Source organism: Bufo gargarizans, chromosome 9 (assembly GCF_014858855.1).
Source record: "Bufo gargarizans isolate SCDJY-AF-19 chromosome 9, ASM1485885v1, whole genome shotgun sequence".
Lineage (NCBI taxonomy): Eukaryota > Metazoa > Chordata > Amphibia > Anura > Bufonidae > Bufo > Bufo gargarizans.
Window position 1 is genome coordinate 45,565,866 of NC_058088.1, and position 18,441 is coordinate 45,584,306.

Here is an 18,441-nt window from a genome sequence, read left to right on the forward strand (position 1 = left end):
CAGTACTTTTAGTATTACAATTAGTGGTATTAGTAACATTAGTAGTAGTATTTATTAATAGCAGTAGTAAGGGAATGCGTTGTTGTAGTAGTAATATTATTATTACTGTTATTATTAATAGTAGTAACAGTATTATTGGTATTACTTTTAGTAGTAACATTAATAGTAATAATAGTATTATTATTTGTAGGAAGAGTTGTAGTGTAAGTAGTAGTAACATTAGTAGTTGTAATAGTAGTAAAAGTATTATTAGTATTACTATTAGTAGTGGTAATATTAGCAGTAGTAATAGTAAAATCAGTAGTAGTAGGAGTAGTTGTAGTATTTAGTAGTAGCAGGAAGAGTTGTAGTAGCAGTAGTGGTATTACTAGTAGTATTAGTAGTAGTAATAGGGGGAGGGAGGAGTAGTTGTAGTCATAGTAGTAGCAGGAGGAGTTGTAGTAGTAGTGATATCACTAGTAGTATTAGTAGTTGTAGTAGTAGGGGGAGGAGGAGGAGTAGTTGTAGTGGTATCACTAGTAGTATTAGTAGTTGTAGTAGTAGTAGGAGGAGGAGTTGTAGTAGTAGTTGCAGGAAGAGTTGAAGTAGTAGTGGTATTACTAGTAGTAGTAGTAGGGGGAGGGAGGGAGGAGTCGTTGTAGTCATAGTAGTAGCAGGAGGAGTTGTAGTAGTAGTGATATCACTAGTAGTATTAGTAGTTGTAGTAGTAGGGGGAGGAGGAGTAGTTGTTGTAGTAGTAGTGGTATCACTAGTAGTATTAGTAGTTGTAGTAGTCTGGGGAGGAGGAGTTGTAGTAGTAGTAGTGGTATCACTAGTAGTATTAGTAGTAGTGGGAGGAGGAGTAGTTGTTGTAGTAGTAGTGGTATCACTAGTAGTATTATTAGTTGTAGTAGTAGGGGGAGGAGGAGGAGTAGTTGTAATAGTAACACTAGTAGTAGTCGTAGCAATAGTAGCAATTTATACAAAATACGATACCCTGTAATAATATTGTATCCACACCGTTTTTTTCCGATTTCTTTTTCTTTCAATGTTTCCAGCGATGGAACCACAGACATCACGCGGACGCTTCACTGGGGGACGCCGACGGACTTTGAAAAGGTTAAACGTCAAATGTCTGTTATTTGTGGGGACATGAAAAATGTGAGAACAGTCGCAGTTATATCCGAGGAGGAGGACTCTGTATACACAGTGGTGTCATGGAGGACGCTGGGGTCAGGGTGTTGTCAGCCCCCCCCCCCCCCCCCCCCATTATGTCATTTCCAGTAAATTTACCCCTTATCCCGGTTCATATAAAAGCAGGAACTGTTCGTATGAAGGGTGGAAGGTGGGAACCTGCTTTACCATGAGAACAAAGCATTCTGGTTAAAGGGTAACCCCGACCACTAAAATCGTCCTCTTCCTGTTGTGTCTCTCTCATCCTATAGGAGGCGTACACGCGGGTCCTGATGGGGAATCTGGAGCTCAGCAGACTGGTGTTTCCACCTCGCACTCCCGGTATCTTCCGACTGTTACTTTCTACGGGTTATAGTCCCTGCTATGAGAGCACCTCATACTCAGCGTATACCTCACAATCTAAAGGAAAGGGGCGATAATATTATATAAAATGTATCAAAAAGTGTCAATATTCACGGCTACCAATAGGAGTGACGCCCCCGCGTATCCTAAGGGAAGCGCCGAGCCGGCAATGACACCTGTCTCTATCAGCCAATATTACCGGGGATCTGTCCGACATACAGGAGACCTAAATAGCACGGACATTGCCGGCAAACAGTGGCGTCCCTTCAATGGCGGCAGACAGCGCATCTAGCAGCGCCTGGGGTGGGGACTGTCACCTATCAGATGTGTGTACGCCCCGGCCAGCAGCCACTCCCCTATGGGCTCTATGATAACTGATTATGTGTTTAAATACAAGTTTCCTTTAATTACTCTTCATTAGAGATGAGCGAATTTATGAAAAGCTCGATTTGGCTGATTCACCGAAGTTTACAAAAAAAGCAAATTTTTTGTAAGTAGCCGGTGCAATGACAGAGAGCTGCGATAGTGCCCCCCCCCCCCCCCGTCATTGTACCCCTCAGATGCCGCGTTCATAGCTGATCGCGGCATCTGAATGTAAAAACTGTGTGAAATTAACATTCAAAAAAATAATGTAATCAAACTTACCGCCTCCATTTGCTTGTGACGGCTCGGCCGCATCCATCTTGCTCAAAGATCTGGGGCGAAATCTTGCGCGGCGCGAGATTACATCATCACGCCAGCCACCGTGGTGACCTCATCCGTCACCACGCACGGGAATTCGGCTGAGATCTTCAGTCAAGATGGAGGCTGGTGGCCCGTCGCTAGCAAATGGAAGAGGTAAGTATGAATTTTTTTAGTTTTGACACTACAGTCAGGTCCATAAATATTAGGATATCGACACAATTCTAACATTTTTGGCTCTATAAACCACCACAATGGATGTGAAATGAAACGAACCAAATCAGGTGAACGGTGCAGGAATTACAGCAGTTTGCATATGTGCCTCCCACTTGTTAAGGGACCAGAAGTAATGGGACAATTGGCTTCTCCGCTGCTCCATGGCCCGATTTATTCAGATAAATCCTGAAATTCGGATCGAAATCCACTTCGTTGGATTCGCTCATCTCTACTCTTCAGTCATCCTGAGTCCGGTGACTGATGTCTGGATTTTTGGATTGTAGGCAGAGCCATTGAATCGATAGCCAGACAAGCGCTGTGGGAGGTGGGACTGAACTTCGGCCATGGAACTGGACACGGCATCGGAAACTTCTTTGCTGTTCATGAATGTAAGTCAGCGGCTGAGAGAACAGAGGAAGAGGAGGCTTATTATTAGTAGTAGTATTTATTAATACTATGTATAATATTTATATTGATACTAGGAGCAGTAATAATATGAATTATGATCACTTTGTGTAATATTTATATTGTTACTATTATTACTATTATTATAACACAGCAGTCTCTCCCCTCAATACTTGGGCTGTAGTTTGGAAGCAGGTGGAGCCCATTCTTCTTACATACATTTGCTTCCGTCTTCTGCACTTTTCCTATTTCACAATATTTCTGAATATTTTAGGGCCGGTGGGATTGCAGAGCAACAATATCGGTTTTACAAAAGGAATGTTCACCTCCATCGGTAAGGCCGTCTTCTCCTGACTAGATCTATTACTGAGACACTGTGACTGGCACTATTACTTTGCGGTACTATCTCGGCCTGAGGAGACTTCTGGGCCATACCTGCTCCTCTGGAATTCTGGAAAGATAGGGATGCAAATGAGCTCTTAACAAACTCTGCCTTTGATGCCACCAGATGTAAGGCAGCTATCTTATAAGTCAATGTTCAACCCTGTAAACAGGCCTTGAGACATGACTCGGATATTAAATAAGCCAGCATCTCATCTGCAGACAGCTGTTTCGGGGTGATTGCCCCTCATCAGTGCAGAGCAAAGAGTACAGGGTGGACTGGTTAAGAGGCCTAGGTCAGGATTTTGGGGGAACTATCTCTCCTTGAGCTTTCTAAGAGCTCACCCCGTTCTTCCCAGAATTCCAGAGGAGCATCTATTGCCTATAAGCCTCCTCAAGCCGATTAAAGCGCTCTATCCCCCAAAACCTGACTTAGACATTTTACCCAGTTAAGCCAGTTCTCTCTAATCTGCACCGATGAGGGGCAATCACCCCAAAACAGCTGTCTGCAGATGAGGCACTGTCTTATTTAATATCCGAATCATGTCTAAAGGCCTGTTTAAAGGGTTGAACATTGGCTTAGAGGATAGCTGCCTTACATCTGGTGGCATCGGAGGCAGAGCTTGTTAGGAGCTCAACTGCATCCCTTTCTGGCACTATGACTGAGACCCTGGGGCTTGTACTGTGCAGCAGGATTGTGATTGGTCGTATTGTAGGGACAGTGTGGTCTGAACTGTTATACAAACAATAGTGTGGAGGTGAGACTGCAGCCTTTGCACCCTCATACCTTCACAATATCCCTTTAATTTTTCCTACTAGAACCCGGATACTATCATGATGGATATTTTGGAATTCGGATTGAGGATATCGCGGTGGTGGTGGAAGCAGACACCAAGGTATCTTACTTTAGGATTCACAGGAATTGTCACCGATGCTTTAGTCATTAGCGTCTTGCATACATAATGCGAGGGTCAATGGCGTATAGTGTGTAAAGAGACAGCTCTGACAAAGCCTCATTCTGGTTAATCTTGGACCTTCCACAGTGGATTAAAGGGATTGTCTGAAGGTTTATGTTAAAAAAATGAAAAGGTTCTTCATGCAATAAATAATTAAATAAATCAACAGTCATGTTACTGACCCCCGACGCTCCCATTCTGATGCTTCATGGCCCCCTACCGGTCTCTTCTCTTGTAATGTAGAAAATGCCTACTCAGTCACATACGGGCTGAAGCTCCAGAACGGGCCAATCAAATACAGAGCCCAGATCCCCAACTAAACTAATAAGGACTCCTAAACTATTACAGTCCCTATATTAAGATTCCCCAAAACCAATACAGACCACAGACCAGTTCCCCTGAATAAATGTTAGGCTGGTGGTCTGTATCTGCCGCTGCCCTGCGTTCCTGGGAAGGTGCCTCCATGGCTTCACTCTCCCTGTGTGTAATGTGAGTAACGCTCGGTGAGCTTTTCTTCAGCACTGCTACATTTAATCCTTTCCTCTTGCTCCCTGTTCGGCTGCTGACTAAGATGCTGATCACCAGTCCCCCTATTTAGCTGATCAATGGTTTCACCTCCTTGCCTGAGCTTTAGGTTTTCTAGTGTCTAGTAATTAGCGAAGGTGACTAATTATTCTGCGCTATGCTGCCGCCCATACTTTGGGAATGCCACAGTATGTGAATTACACACGTACTCAGCCTGCCCTGACCATGGACTGCATTCAAACTAATATTGGTGCCTGATCACTTGGTGCTTTACACCAGTGTCTCTGACCTCCATGAGTCAGCTGCCAACTATACTAAGACTACGTCAGGAGGTAGCCGCCTGGTTGGTTCCCTGCAACGAAGTCCAGATCACTGTACAGGGGTTAAATAGTGAATACCAGGGGCAGCGCCCTTGGATTTAGCTCAAAGTAAAACTGATTAGTGATGAGCAGTAGGGGTCATATTCGAATTTGCGATACTTCGCAAATATTTAGTAGAATATTCGTAGAATATTTGCGAATTCGAATATTCGTTAGGAGTAGTATTGATTGCGAATTTTCATAATGCGAATTTTTGAATTTTCGTAATACAAATTTTCGTAATGAAAATCAATGAGATCGTGAAAACTCTGATCCGATGGTATATTCTAACCCCCAGGCGTTCCCATGGTGACGGGGACGCTGGTCGGGGAGGAGTATGTCAAAGTGGAACAACTGTACAGATAAAAAAAAAAAAGACTAATATTCTAAAAAACAAATATATATCTGTTTTTTAGAATATTTGTAATATTCTAAAACAAGAATATATAACAATATAGCGAATATTCGAAAAAAAAACGAATGTAGAACAATTTAGCTAATATAGTGCTATAATCTTATTTTTTATAGTTTTTCCAATCTGAGCTTCAGATGAGAAAAAAATTACAACTATTAGACAAAGAAGATTATAACACTATATTAGCTAAATTGCTCTATATTTCTTTTTTTTATATTCGCTATATATTTGTTTTTTAGAATATTCATAATATTCTAAAACAAGAATATATAGCAATATAGCGAATTATTATATTATGAAAATTTTCATTATGAAAATTTTAAATCAACACTACTCCTAAAGTCAAGTATATTGCAGCCTTCTTATTGGCCCACAAGCTAGAAGCAGGGAGGGATCATGTGTACTGATAAAAAAAAATCTCGAATATTCGCTATATTGCTATATATTCTTGTTTTAGAATATTATGAATATTCTAAAAAAACAAATATATTAGTTTTTTAGAATATTTGTCTTTTTTTTTTTTTTATCTGTACAGTTGTTCCTCTTTGGCATACTCCTCCCCGACAAGCCATGGGAACGCTTGGGGGTTAGAATATACCATTGGATCTGAGTTTTCATGATCTCTTTGATTCGAATTACGAAAATTTGCGATCAACACTACTCCTAAAGTCAAAGATACTGCAGCCTTCTCATTGGCCCACAAGCTAGAAGCAGGGAGGGATCATGTGTACTGATTAAAATAAAAATTTGAATATTTGAAATTATGAATATATATCACTATATTCAAAATATTCGAGAATTCTCGAAGTGCCAATATTCGCAATAAAAATTAGCAATTCGAATATTCATGATCAACACTAAAACTGATTAGTTGGCACCGTGGGGCACATTTATTAAGTGTTTTAGACTTAATAAGCCCTAAAGCTGATGGTGGATTGCTGAAGTTATGAATAGGCGCCGGCCTCTACATAACTTTGGCGCATCCATCGCAGATTCTAAATGTAAGCCAGCGTCCTTGCTGTCTTAAATTTAGACTATTTTCAATGCCTAAACCAGGTGTAGAAAATGGTAAATGATACAAGCCTACTGGCCGGTCCCCTTCCGCATCCGACCCACGCCCACTTTTTTTTTTAGAAAAGTCGCAAATTCTGTTGCACCATGATGTGCGACAGAATCTGTGCCTGTGGCATATATCTGATCATAAATGACCCCCTGTGGGTCCACACCCACTTCCCTTTACAAAAAATACAGATCCCCTAATTAAATACAAACCCCAGATTCCCTGAATACAGATCCTCTAATAAATTCTGACTCTAGAACAGACCTCTAAATACAGACCCCAGACAATCTTAATGCAGCCCCCCAAACTAAAGCCACTAAACAAATACAGACCCCCCCCCTTATGCTATTGCAGTTTCCAAATCAGACCCCTAAGCAAATACAGACCTCAAACCAGATCCCCTTATAAAAATCAGACCCCAGACAAAGCCCCTAAATAGGTAACCCAGATCAGACCCCTGACGACTCTGTACAGACCCCATAACTGTACACAGCAATGCACACTCTCCTCCTCTGCAGATTCTCCTTACTGCCCTCTGGCTTCAGGACCTGCAGGGGACCTTTTCTTTCAGGGTCCTTGTGCATGTCCTGCACACATTTATGTCGGGGACTGGGCATTATTGTTGTAACTTTGCCTCAATTGTAGCAAAAGCCGCAAGACAACTACAAAGTTCATTGAAAATTTGGGTACCATGGGTGGTCATGAGCCAAAGCACCCATATTTTAGGATGATTATCCACTAGTGGGAGTTAACAATAAAGTACCAGAAAGGATCCAATATGTAGACTGTAGATGGAGACCAGATCTTACCAGAGTTCAACAGAAACAGTTGTTTTTATAACAACGGATTTTATAACATCTGATCATAAAACTGCTCCACGTTCACACCAAGGATAATAATAAAAAGGTGGGAAGCCAAGATTTGCTCAGCGTTTCCCAATTTCAACAACATGATGACACTTCCCTAATTTATCTCAAATGTATCTACAAGATGATGAAATGCGTCACTTCTCCATCCTTTACTATAAAAACTTCCGTAAAATCCGACATCAATAAGGCGGTAAATATTGCACAGTAGAAATACGGCAATTAAAAAGCATTAATCAGACAACGATCTGTCAGGTTATGATAAATTGTAGTGAGCGGCACTTCGATATATCTGTTACAGCTTGCTGACAACCAATATGGCCACTGTTACAGCCCCTTCAGAGGTTGTCACCCACCATTATGGCATCATAGCAGCCATATCGTGTATTACTTTTGAAAAACATGGCTGAGTTTAGATCGGATTCAGGACATTGGTTCATAGGACATTGATTATTCGACACAGTGAACTTGATCAGAGCAGGACAGATCAAACAAATTTAGAAATTTCCTGCTGATACCTAACTTTTTGGTTTATAATTTTAAAGGGGAAGGGGAGAAGTCTAAAATTATATATATATCTCTTATATTATAAAAATGAGTGTCCATCTGTCCCGACGTCTGTTTGTCTGTTCTTTATGCGCGACCAAACGACTGGAGCGATCTTCACCATATTTGGCACACAGGTACATCAGGTGACTAGGAAGGTTTTAGACCGGGTCTCAGCTCTTTAGGATGTACCGTTCCTGAGATATTCCCCAATAATGACCTGCATCTTCATATCCCAACTGCCATACACACGGTCACATGTCCCTTATCAGCCAATAGAAGCTCCCAGGCACTTAGTCTCCACATACACACAGTTTTACTCCAGGTTTCCATAACAACCCAGCCATTTTTCTTCACCGCTGTAGGTCAGCTTTAGGCTAGGGCTACACGACGACATGTGTCGTACGACAATTTTTATAATGATAGTCTATGGTGTTGCATTGCGACATGCCGCGACTGTGACGCGACAGTCACTAAAAATTCAATCTTGGATGGATTTTTTGCGACTGTCGTGTTACTGTCGCAGCATGTTGCAGTGCAAAACCATAGACTATCATTATAAAAATTGTTGCGCGACATTGGTGCGACAAAATGTTACGCGACACATGCCGTCATGTAGCCCTGGCCTTAAAGGGGAATGACGCTGTGGAGGTCACTGTTGAGTGGGCAGGGGCCACTATTAAAAGAGCAGCTGCTGTGGAGCTCAATGTTAAAGGGGCAGTCACTGAGGATCTTACTGTTAAGGGGCAAGCCGCTGTGGAGGTCACTGTTAAAAGGGCGGGCACTGCAGAGGTCACTGTTAAGGGGGCAGGGTACTGTGGAGGTCACTGTTAAGGGAACGGGGTACTGTGGCAGTCACTATTAAAGGGATGGGTGCTGTAGAAGTCTCTGTTAAGGGGGCAGGGAACAGTGGAGGTCACAGATAAAGGGACGGTCCCCTATGGAGGTCCGTGTTAAGGGGAGGGGTGCTGTATTGGTCACTGTTAAGGGGGCGGACCCCTGAGGAGGTCACTGTCAAGGGAGTGGGATGCTGTGAAACTCACTGTTAAAGGGGCGGGCTTAGGGTGGCCACTGGCTTCACCCAAGAAATCCGGACCTCACCGGTCATGCCCCAGGCCATGCCCACCTCGATGAAGCCACACCCTCACATCCGTGAAGACATGCCCCCATCGCCGGTGACAAAAAAAACGGGAGGAGGAGAGGGAAGAAGGGAGGTGAGCTGGGGGCAGCCAGGGTGCTTCTCTCCCCCTCAGTCAGCCACAGCTACTGTAAGGATGGACATCCCTGTGCCCGTCCAGGCCCTGCACCGGACGGAGGACAGGGAGCCTGAAAACGGGACTGTCCGGCCTAAAACCGGACGTCTGGCCGCCCTAGGCGGGCTGCTGTGAAGGTCAAAGTTAAGGGGATAGGCTGCTGTGGAGATCCCATTTTAAGGAGGCGGGGCACTGTGGGGGGTCAGTGTTAAGGGGTGGTGGGCTGTGGAGTTAACTGTTAAGGGGGCGGGTGCTGTAGAGGTCACTGTTATGGGGGATACACAGAAACATTAAATGAAATAGATGAAGCCGGGTCCTTCTGCTAGTAAATATATAAAACAAATAAATAAAATACAAAACACTAAATTAAATCCCTTAAAATATATTAACACATCTCATGGTACATAGGGGACCTCACCTAATCTTTTCAATACAGTGCAAAAAAAGGTGATGGGAAATACCTTCACATTGCTTCCTGCTGATTGTGATGATGGCCACTAGAGGGCAGACTGACTATATCTTCAATTCTTGGCAACTGCCATCCTTTTAGTTATTTAGTTGTCTCTGTGGCACATACCTATAGCAACAATTAGTGTATGGAACACTGATTAACCCTTTTTATGTTTCGCTCCCTCCTTTTACTCTCTGCCCGCAGAATACATTTGGAGGGGAGAAGTATCTCACGTTTGAGACTGTGACCTTAGTCCCATATGACAGAAAGTTAATAGACACCAGCCTGATGACAGACGTGCAGGTGAGTGGTGAGCGCAGACATGTCTCATGGAGAAAGAGAGATCATAAGGGATCGATTCCCTATAATTGAATCCAGACAAATGTATTAATGTTATAACTTGTCGTCTGTAATTCCCTTTTATGCCTGACCATAATTGGGGGCAGTGATCACAACAAAGAGGTACTGGTCATTTCACTGGGGTATAGTTCATATTGTTGGGGCACAGATCAAATGGTCGAGGGCATTGAGTTGAGTTATTGGTTATATGCAAGAGTGTTGATCGTTCCATTGGGACATAGATCAGATAACTGAGGACATTGTGCTGGGGCCCTGATCATATTATTGGGGGCATAGATCAGATTATTGAAGAGATTGTGCTTAGGCACTGATCATACTATTGGGTCACAGATCAGATAACTGAGAACATTTTCCTGGGGCTCTGATCATACTATTAGGGCACAGCTCAGATAATTTAGGAGATTGGGCTGGGGCACTGATCATACTGTTGGGGGCACAGATTAGATAATTGAGGAGATTAGATTGGAACAATGATCATACTATTGGGGGTATAGATCAAATAATTCAGGACACTGTGCTGGGGCACTGATCATACTATTGGGGCATAGCTCAGTAAATTGAGTAGATTAGGCTGGGGGAATGATCATAGTATTTTGGGCTAGATCAGATAATTGAAGACATTAGGTTGAGGCAATGGTCATATAATTGGGGGCATGGATCAGATAACTGAGGAGATTGAGTTGGGGCTCTGATCATTCTATTGGGGCACAGCTCAGATAATTGAGGAGATTGTGCTGGGGCACTGATCATACTGTTGGGGGCATAGATCACATAAATGAGGAGATTGGGCTGGGGCACTGATCATACTATTAGGGCACAGATCAGATAACTGAGAACATTGTCCTGGGGCTCTGATTATACTATTGGGGACATAGATCAGATAACTGAGGACATTTTGCTAAAGCACTGATCATACTATTGGGGGCTACATCAGATAATCAAAGACATTGGGTTGAGGCAATGGTCATAATATTGGGGACATAGATCAGATAATTGAGGAGATTGGGTTGGGGCACTGATCATACTATTGGGTCACAGATCAGATAACTGAGAACATTGTCCTGGGGCTCTGATCATACTATTGGGGGCTAGAACAGATAATTGAAGAGATTGGGTTGAGGCAATGGTCATACTATTGGGGACATAGATCAGATAATTGAGGAGATTGGGTTAGGGGCTCTGATCATACTGTTGGGGGCACATATTATCTAATTGAGGAGATTGGATTGGAACAGTGATCATACTGTTGGGGCACAGATTAGATAATTGAGGAGATTGAGCTGGGGTACTGATCATACTATTGGGGGTATAGATCAAATAATTTAGGACACTGTGCTAGGCTACTGATCATACTATTGGGGTTTAAGATCACATAACTGAGTAGATTGAGCTGGGGCACTGATCATACTATTGGGGGCATAAATCAGATAATTGAGGAGACTGGGCTGGGGCTCTGATCATACTATTGGGGGTTAGATCAGATAATTGAAGAGATTGGGTTGAGGCTCTGATCATACTATTGGGGCACAGCTCAGATAATTAAGGAGATTGGGCTGGGGCACTGATCAGACTGTTGGGGGCATAGATCAGATAATTGAGGAGACTGGACTGGGGCTCTGATCATACTATTGGGGGCATAGATCACATAACGGAGGAGATTGGATTGGAACACTGATCATACTATTGGGGCATATCTCAGATAATTGAGGAGATTGGGCTGGGGCACTAATCATAGTATTGGGGGCTAGAACAGATAATTGAAGACATTGGGTTAGGGCAATGGTCATATTATTGGGGGCATAGATCAGATAATTGAGGAGATTGTGCTGAGGCACTGATCATACTGCTAGGGACAAATATTAGATAATTGAGGATATTGAGCTGGGGTACTGATCACACTATTGGGGGTTTAGATCACATAACTGAGTAGATTGGGCTGGGGCACTGATCATACTATTGGGGGCTACATCAGATAATTGAGAAGATTGGCATCATACTATTGGGGACATAGATCATGTGATTGAGGACATTGGGTTGAGGCAATGGTCATCCTATTGTAAGTAAAGCTCAGTGGGTTGAAGGCATTGTTCATAGAAACAAGACTTACAGCATGTATCTTCTTACTATGTTTGTCCTTAGATTAAACATGTAGACAAATACTACGAGAAAATCCGAAAAACTCTGGGACCTGAATTACAAAAACAAAATCTTCATGAGGCGTTCAAATGGCTGGAGGAAAACACAAAGCCATTATTGTCCCACGGAAACTTCATCACAGCCTCTATTGGTATCCTCATCGGAACCTTCATCACCAACCTAGGCCTACAGTAGACTCTATCATAGGAGCTCCTTCACATCTGCATTGAAAGCTCTGTCAACATTCCGTCAAAAATACTGGACAAAAAAGTCCTGCATGCAGGACTTTTTCATCCAGTAATAAAAAGGATCCCATACGGAAACCGAACGGGCATTGTAGTCTATGCAGCCAGTTCAGCTGTGTTCACCAGTTATGTGCCAGATCTGGCACTTCTCCAATTTTTGTTATTCTCCTTCTCTAAATCAAGAACTGTGATGTGAAGGAGCCCTAGGAGAGATCTGCAGATAAGATGGTTGTCATCCTGTGTACATACCACAATGGGGCAGTTACTGTGAATATTGCAGATGTACAGATGCAGTTGAGACAGACTGGACATAGACATCCTGTCGGCTGAACAAGTATTCATGAGAATGTATTTCATTACACTGTACTGAGGCATGGGGCGCCTTGTGCATCATACCTCGTCTTATCAATGGTTCCTGTAACTGAGAGACTTTAAGACAAGTTTTAAATAAAAAGTGGTGGACAAAAATAATGGTGTGACCTGTCATTTATGTCTATGATATTACTGTATAAATCAATGTGTTGCTATCCCCCATACCCTTCAGTGAGAGGGCCGCACACATTGTAGCCACCTCTCCAGTGTCTATTCAGTTCTTTGCATTTCCTTCCAAAATGCTAAATTAATCAACTTTCTAAATGTTCATAATTATACATTTCCTAACATTCTTCTGCTGCAGAGTATGTGTAAGTCCTTCATCTAGCTGCTGGTGCTACTGAATCTGAGATAAATCTGTTCATTTCTAATGGTTCTTTCTGCTCTTCCCCACCTTTCATTCAATGCGAAAGATGGCAGCAGGGAGGGGGAGGGATTGTATTTGATACATCAGAGTGTGGAGAGAAGGGAGAGCATCCATGAAGGGCAGCTCACATAGACTGTAGAGAAGGAGGATAGTACATACAAGACTGTCTGTGGGGGAAGACAGCAGCATCCTGGACACACAGATCCAGCATGTCTAACTGGGAGGGGCCCACAGATCCAGCATGAATTACTGGGAGGGACCCACAGATTCAGCATGTCTAACTGGGAGAGGCACACAGATCTGGCATATCTTACTGGGGGGGAAAGCATAGATCCAGCATGTATTACTGGGGTGAGGAGATACAGATCCAGCATGTATTACTACACAGTGGTGTAGCTATAGGGGTTGCAGGGGGGAACACAGGGTCCATTTGACAGTGGCGCACAGCCACATATTTTTCGCTTTATAAAACGTAGTGCGTCTTATATAGCAAAACTTAACATATGCGGCCATCTCAGTGAGCAGGACAAAGAAATAAAGAAAACAAACAGCAGGTGGCGCTATACAGATACATTTTATTGAACAACTCAGTGGCTATGCAAATTTTTTAATTACATGAAATTATAAAAGCAATCACATCCAGATACTGGTTTGAAAACGGTAGAATATTTTTCGTGGGACAGCCCCTTTAACTGAAAACTGGTTTGAATTCATGAGAAAGAAGTTGTGGTCTAAGATGCAATTGTGACACAAGGTAAGCCGAACAAGTGTCTGTCCCCGGTGCAGGTCTAGACAGCCGGTCTAAGGTGACACCATTGTTACAATGTAGTGGGCTGTGGTGACACAATATTATTATGGGGACTAAGAATCATTGGGGATCAGGGTGACAGACAACTGGAATTTTTTGGGGTAAAATTGCCACCTGCAGAGAAGTGTCAGAGTCACACACTTCCTGTAAATCTATAGAAACGGACATCTGATTAGAAACAGAAGCAAATAATGTCTGTAACAGAAGGAAGAGAAATGTACAGGAAACAATGAACTACATTACCCAGAATGCAACACTGTGCTCCAGACACAGCCAAAGATACACCGCAGAGGTTCAGCTGCTAAGAAAAGTAGTAAAAATTACATATTATTTTCCTGAACATACAGGGCAGTATTATAGAAGTTACTGAATATTCCTACAGATAGAAGGTAGCATTATAGTAACTATACCCTTACATATTGGAGCAGTATTATAGCAGTTATATTCTTGTACATAGGAGCAGTATTATAGTAGTTATATTCTTGTACATAGGAGCAGTATTATAGTAGTTATATTCTTGTACATAGAAGCAGTATTATAGTAGTTATATTCTTGTACATAGGAGCAGTATTATAGTAGTTATATTCTTGTACATAGGAGCAGTATTATAGTAGTTATATTCTTGTACATAGGAGCAGTATTATAGTAGTTATATTGTTGTACATAGGAGCAGTATTATAGTAGTTATATTCTTGTACATAGGAGGCAGTATTATAGCAGTTATATTCCTGTACATAGGAGCAGTATTATAGTAGTTATTTTCTTGTACATAGGAGGCAGTATTATAGTAGTTATATTCTTGTACATAGGAGCAGTATTATAGTAGTTATATTCTAGTACATAGGAGCAGTATTATAGTAGTTATATTCTTGTATATAGGAGGCAGTATTACAGTAGTTATACTCTTTCACATAGAAGCAGTATATTAGTAGTTATATTCTTGTACATAGGAGCAGTATTATAGTAGTTATATTCTTGTACATAGGAGGCAGTATTATAGTAGTTATATTCTTGTAGATAGGAGGCAGTATTACAGTAGTTATACTCTTCACATAGAAGCAGTATATAGTAGTTATATTCTTGTACATAGGAGGCAGTATTATAGTAGTTATATTCTTGTACATAGGAGCAGTATTATAGTAGTTATATTCTTGTACATAGGAGGCAGTATTATAGTAGTTATATTCTTGTAGATAGGAGGCAGTATTATAGAACTTATACTCTTGTACATAGGAGCAGTATTATAGTAGTTATATTCTTGTACATAGGAGCAGTATTATAGTAGTTATATTCTTGTAGATAGGAGGCAGTATTATAGTAGTTAAACTCTTGTACATAGGAGCAGTATTATAGTAGTTATATTCTTGTACATAGGAGCAGTATTATAGTAGTTATATTCTTGTACATAGGAGCAGTATTATAGTAGTTATATTCTTGTACATAGGAGCAGTATTATAGTAGTTATATTCTTGTACATAGGAGCAGTATTATAGTAGTTATATTCTTGTACATAGGAGCAGTATTATAGTAGTTATATTCTTGTACATAGGAGCAGTATTATAGTAGTTATATTCTTGTACATAGGAGCAGTATTATAGTAGTTATATTCTTGTACATAGGAGCAGTATTATAGTAGTTATATTCTTGTACATAGGAGCAGTATTATATAGTTATATTCTTGTACATAGGAGCAGTATTATAGTAGTTATATTCTTGTACATAGGAGCAGTATTATAGTAGTATATTCTTGTACATAGGAGCAGTATTATAGTAGTTATATTCTTGTACATAGGAGCAGTATTATAGTAGTTATATTCTTGTACATAGGAGGCAGTATTATAGCAGTTATATTCCTGTACATAGGAGCAGTATTATAGTAGTTATATTCTTGTACATAGGAGGCAGTATTATAGTAATTATATTCTTGTACATAGGAGGCAATTTTTATTAGTATAAAACAAGCAAAAATACAATAGTACATTCCGAAATGAGAATGAACAAACAATTATTGAACTGAAATCATACATATCATCAAAATAATAAGTTTATAATAACTTTAACTTAAGAGTCCATTGCAAATAAATGGGAGAAAAGATGAATAAATAAACATAATTCCAGGATACATGAACCAGAAATTACTCCAAATATACATTCTTCCATAATTTTTCATTCTCACCCTTTCTCCTAACTTCTATAGATCTGACCCACCTTAGCTCCGACAGGATGAGGTTTACGGCTTTCTCATGATTGAAGGGCTCACTATGGATGGACACTCTTGTTCTTGTCTGCCAGTGATAGTATTTAACGATGGTAATAATCAAATGCAGGGTCCCCCGGTCAATGTCAGCTACCTGTGATGTCACACCATATACAATGTCTGGGTAGGTCAGAGACTGCAGCCTTGGGATTTTTAGCTTGCTGGCTATCTCCTGCCATATCTGTCGCCCTCCCTAGCACTTGGTTATAAAATGTTCCATAGTCTCCTCCTGCTGACAGCCCAAGGGACACTTGCGATCTAGAACACTCAGGAACTTTAAATTGCCTCTGACAAAAAGCTTCCCATGGAATGACAGCCAGGCAATGTCAAACAACTTTGCAGGAAGCCTTGGTCCGTTGAGGAACCTAAGACTTTCCTGCAAGGTGGCTGTTGTGCAGTCTCTCAGTGCTGGCTGCAAGTTATAGAAGGCCCCACAGATCTTTATATAGAGATCCTTCCTGGTCTTAGTCTCCAGATACACCTTGTCTATTCCCCATTTCTTCACACACTTTAGACCATATTCCAGGTACTGGGGGAGGAAGCCACGAGTAAACCGACCCCTCTTGAGACTGCCGCCTCGCACCCAAGACTCTGCAAAAGGCAATATCCAGTCCCTGACACTGTTCGCCCACAGGGAGCTGCTGTTTGAGTCCAGGCAACCAAAATTAACTTTCAGAAACATGGAGTCAAAGAACACCCTTGGATTTAACATATCCAGCCCACCCTCTCTCCTCTGTAGGTAGGTGATCCCTCTTTTTATTGGGTTCAACCTGTTCCCCCACAAAAGTTGGAAGAACAGGCTAAAGAGCCTAGCCGAGAAAGGTTCTGGCAAAGGAAAGACAACAGAGACGTACAAGAAGACGGGGACCAGGTAAGTCTTCAACATAGTAACCCTTTCTCTATAGGTCAGCCTCCAGTTCTTCCATCGCTGAACCTTTGCATTTCCGGAATCCAACTTTTCTTCCCAATTTAGTTTGGCATTATCTTCCCTCCCAAATTTGACCCCAAGGATTTTAATATAGGTGGAGGCCTTTGCAAATTGTGGCAGATCAAAGTCTGGATCAGTACTTAAAGTCCAGAGAGCTTGACTCTTCTCAAGGTTGACTAGAGACCCCGAGGCCTCCGAGTAGCTTCTGATGGCTGCAGACAACATCTGCACCTCACGAGGCTCAGATATCACCACAGTCACATCATCTGCATAGGCAACTACTTTCAAAGGCAAGCAGTGGGGTACCGGCACCCCCTGAAAATCGCACTCCTGCAGTGACCTCAGGAACGGGTCCAAGGCAAACACATACAGCAGTGGACTCAAAGGGCAACCCTGTCTCACCCCTGCCTCTACTTCAAAAGTGTCCCCCTGCCAACCATTGATTAGAGGAAAGCTCTTCGCCTCACAATATAAAGTTTTCAGCCAATCTACAAATTGTCCTGGAATACCGTACTTTGACAAAGTGGCCCATAGATACTCGTGATCCACTCTGTCAAAAGCTTTAGCCTGGTCCAGACCTACAACATATCTCCCACACCTCAGAGCTTTACATCTCTCAAACATCTCCCTTATCGAGATGACTGCTCCAGAGATGTTCCGCCCTTTTACTGTGCCAAACTGACAGCCTGCCAACAGTGCCCGGGACAAACAGACTAACCTAGAGAAAAGGATTTTTGCCAGAATCTTCCTGTCAACATTCAAGAGGGCAATCGGCCTCCAGTTCTTGATGTCGCTAGGCTCCTTACCTTTAGACAGCAGAATTAGCGAGGACACCCTCATGGACGGAGGCATCAGGTGATTTTCTAGACAATTTTTGTACACGTCCACGAGGATTGGGGCCAAGTGGTCTCCGAACTTCTTATAGAATTCTGCTGTTATACCATCTGGACCTGGTGCCTTCTTCAGATGTAATTGATCAATGGCCACTTTAACTTCCTCCACCGTTAATTCCGCTGTCAAAGGAGAAAAGTCCACATCATTAGTATCAGGACCTGGAGTTGCCTCCAAGAATTGAGTCATCTTCTCTTTATCCAAAACCTTCTTCTGAAATAAGCCAGCATAGTAAGATCTCACCACCCCCAGGATACCCTCCCGAGATTCCTGCAAAACACCCTGGGAGTCAGTGAGACCTGCCACCGATCTATTAGCCACACGTTCCCTGCAATTCTCAAAGGGATCAGGAGCCCCTAAGGTCCCATAATCCCGTTCCAGAACCAGGGAGGTGTACCTGCTGTACTGATACTGCCTTATCTCAGATTTCAGTTGGTCGATCTTTTGT

At 42.1% G+C, this 18,441-nt stretch overlaps 1 protein-coding gene across 1 annotated transcript in view; it reads left to right on the forward strand.

Annotated features, from left to right (window-relative positions):
• XPNPEP2 (X-prolyl aminopeptidase 2) overlaps nucleotides 1-12,832 on the forward strand; it is a 36,932-nt gene extending 24,100 nt beyond the window's left edge. Inside the window, exons 15-21 of the mRNA XM_044268959.1 lie at nucleotides 1,038-1,098; nucleotides 1,425-1,494; nucleotides 2,697-2,801; nucleotides 3,092-3,151; nucleotides 4,018-4,094; nucleotides 9,834-9,932; nucleotides 12,129-12,832. Of these exons, the coding sequence (XP_044124894.1) occupies nucleotides 1,038-1,098; nucleotides 1,425-1,494; nucleotides 2,697-2,801; nucleotides 3,092-3,151; nucleotides 4,018-4,094; nucleotides 9,834-9,932; nucleotides 12,129-12,320 (664 nt within the window). The 3' untranslated portion in view covers nucleotides 12,321-12,832. The remainder of the gene's footprint in view (nucleotides 1-1,037; nucleotides 1,099-1,424; nucleotides 1,495-2,696; nucleotides 2,802-3,091; nucleotides 3,152-4,017; nucleotides 4,095-9,833; nucleotides 9,933-12,128) is intronic.
• Nucleotides 12,833-18,441: the final 5,609 nt, after the last annotated feature.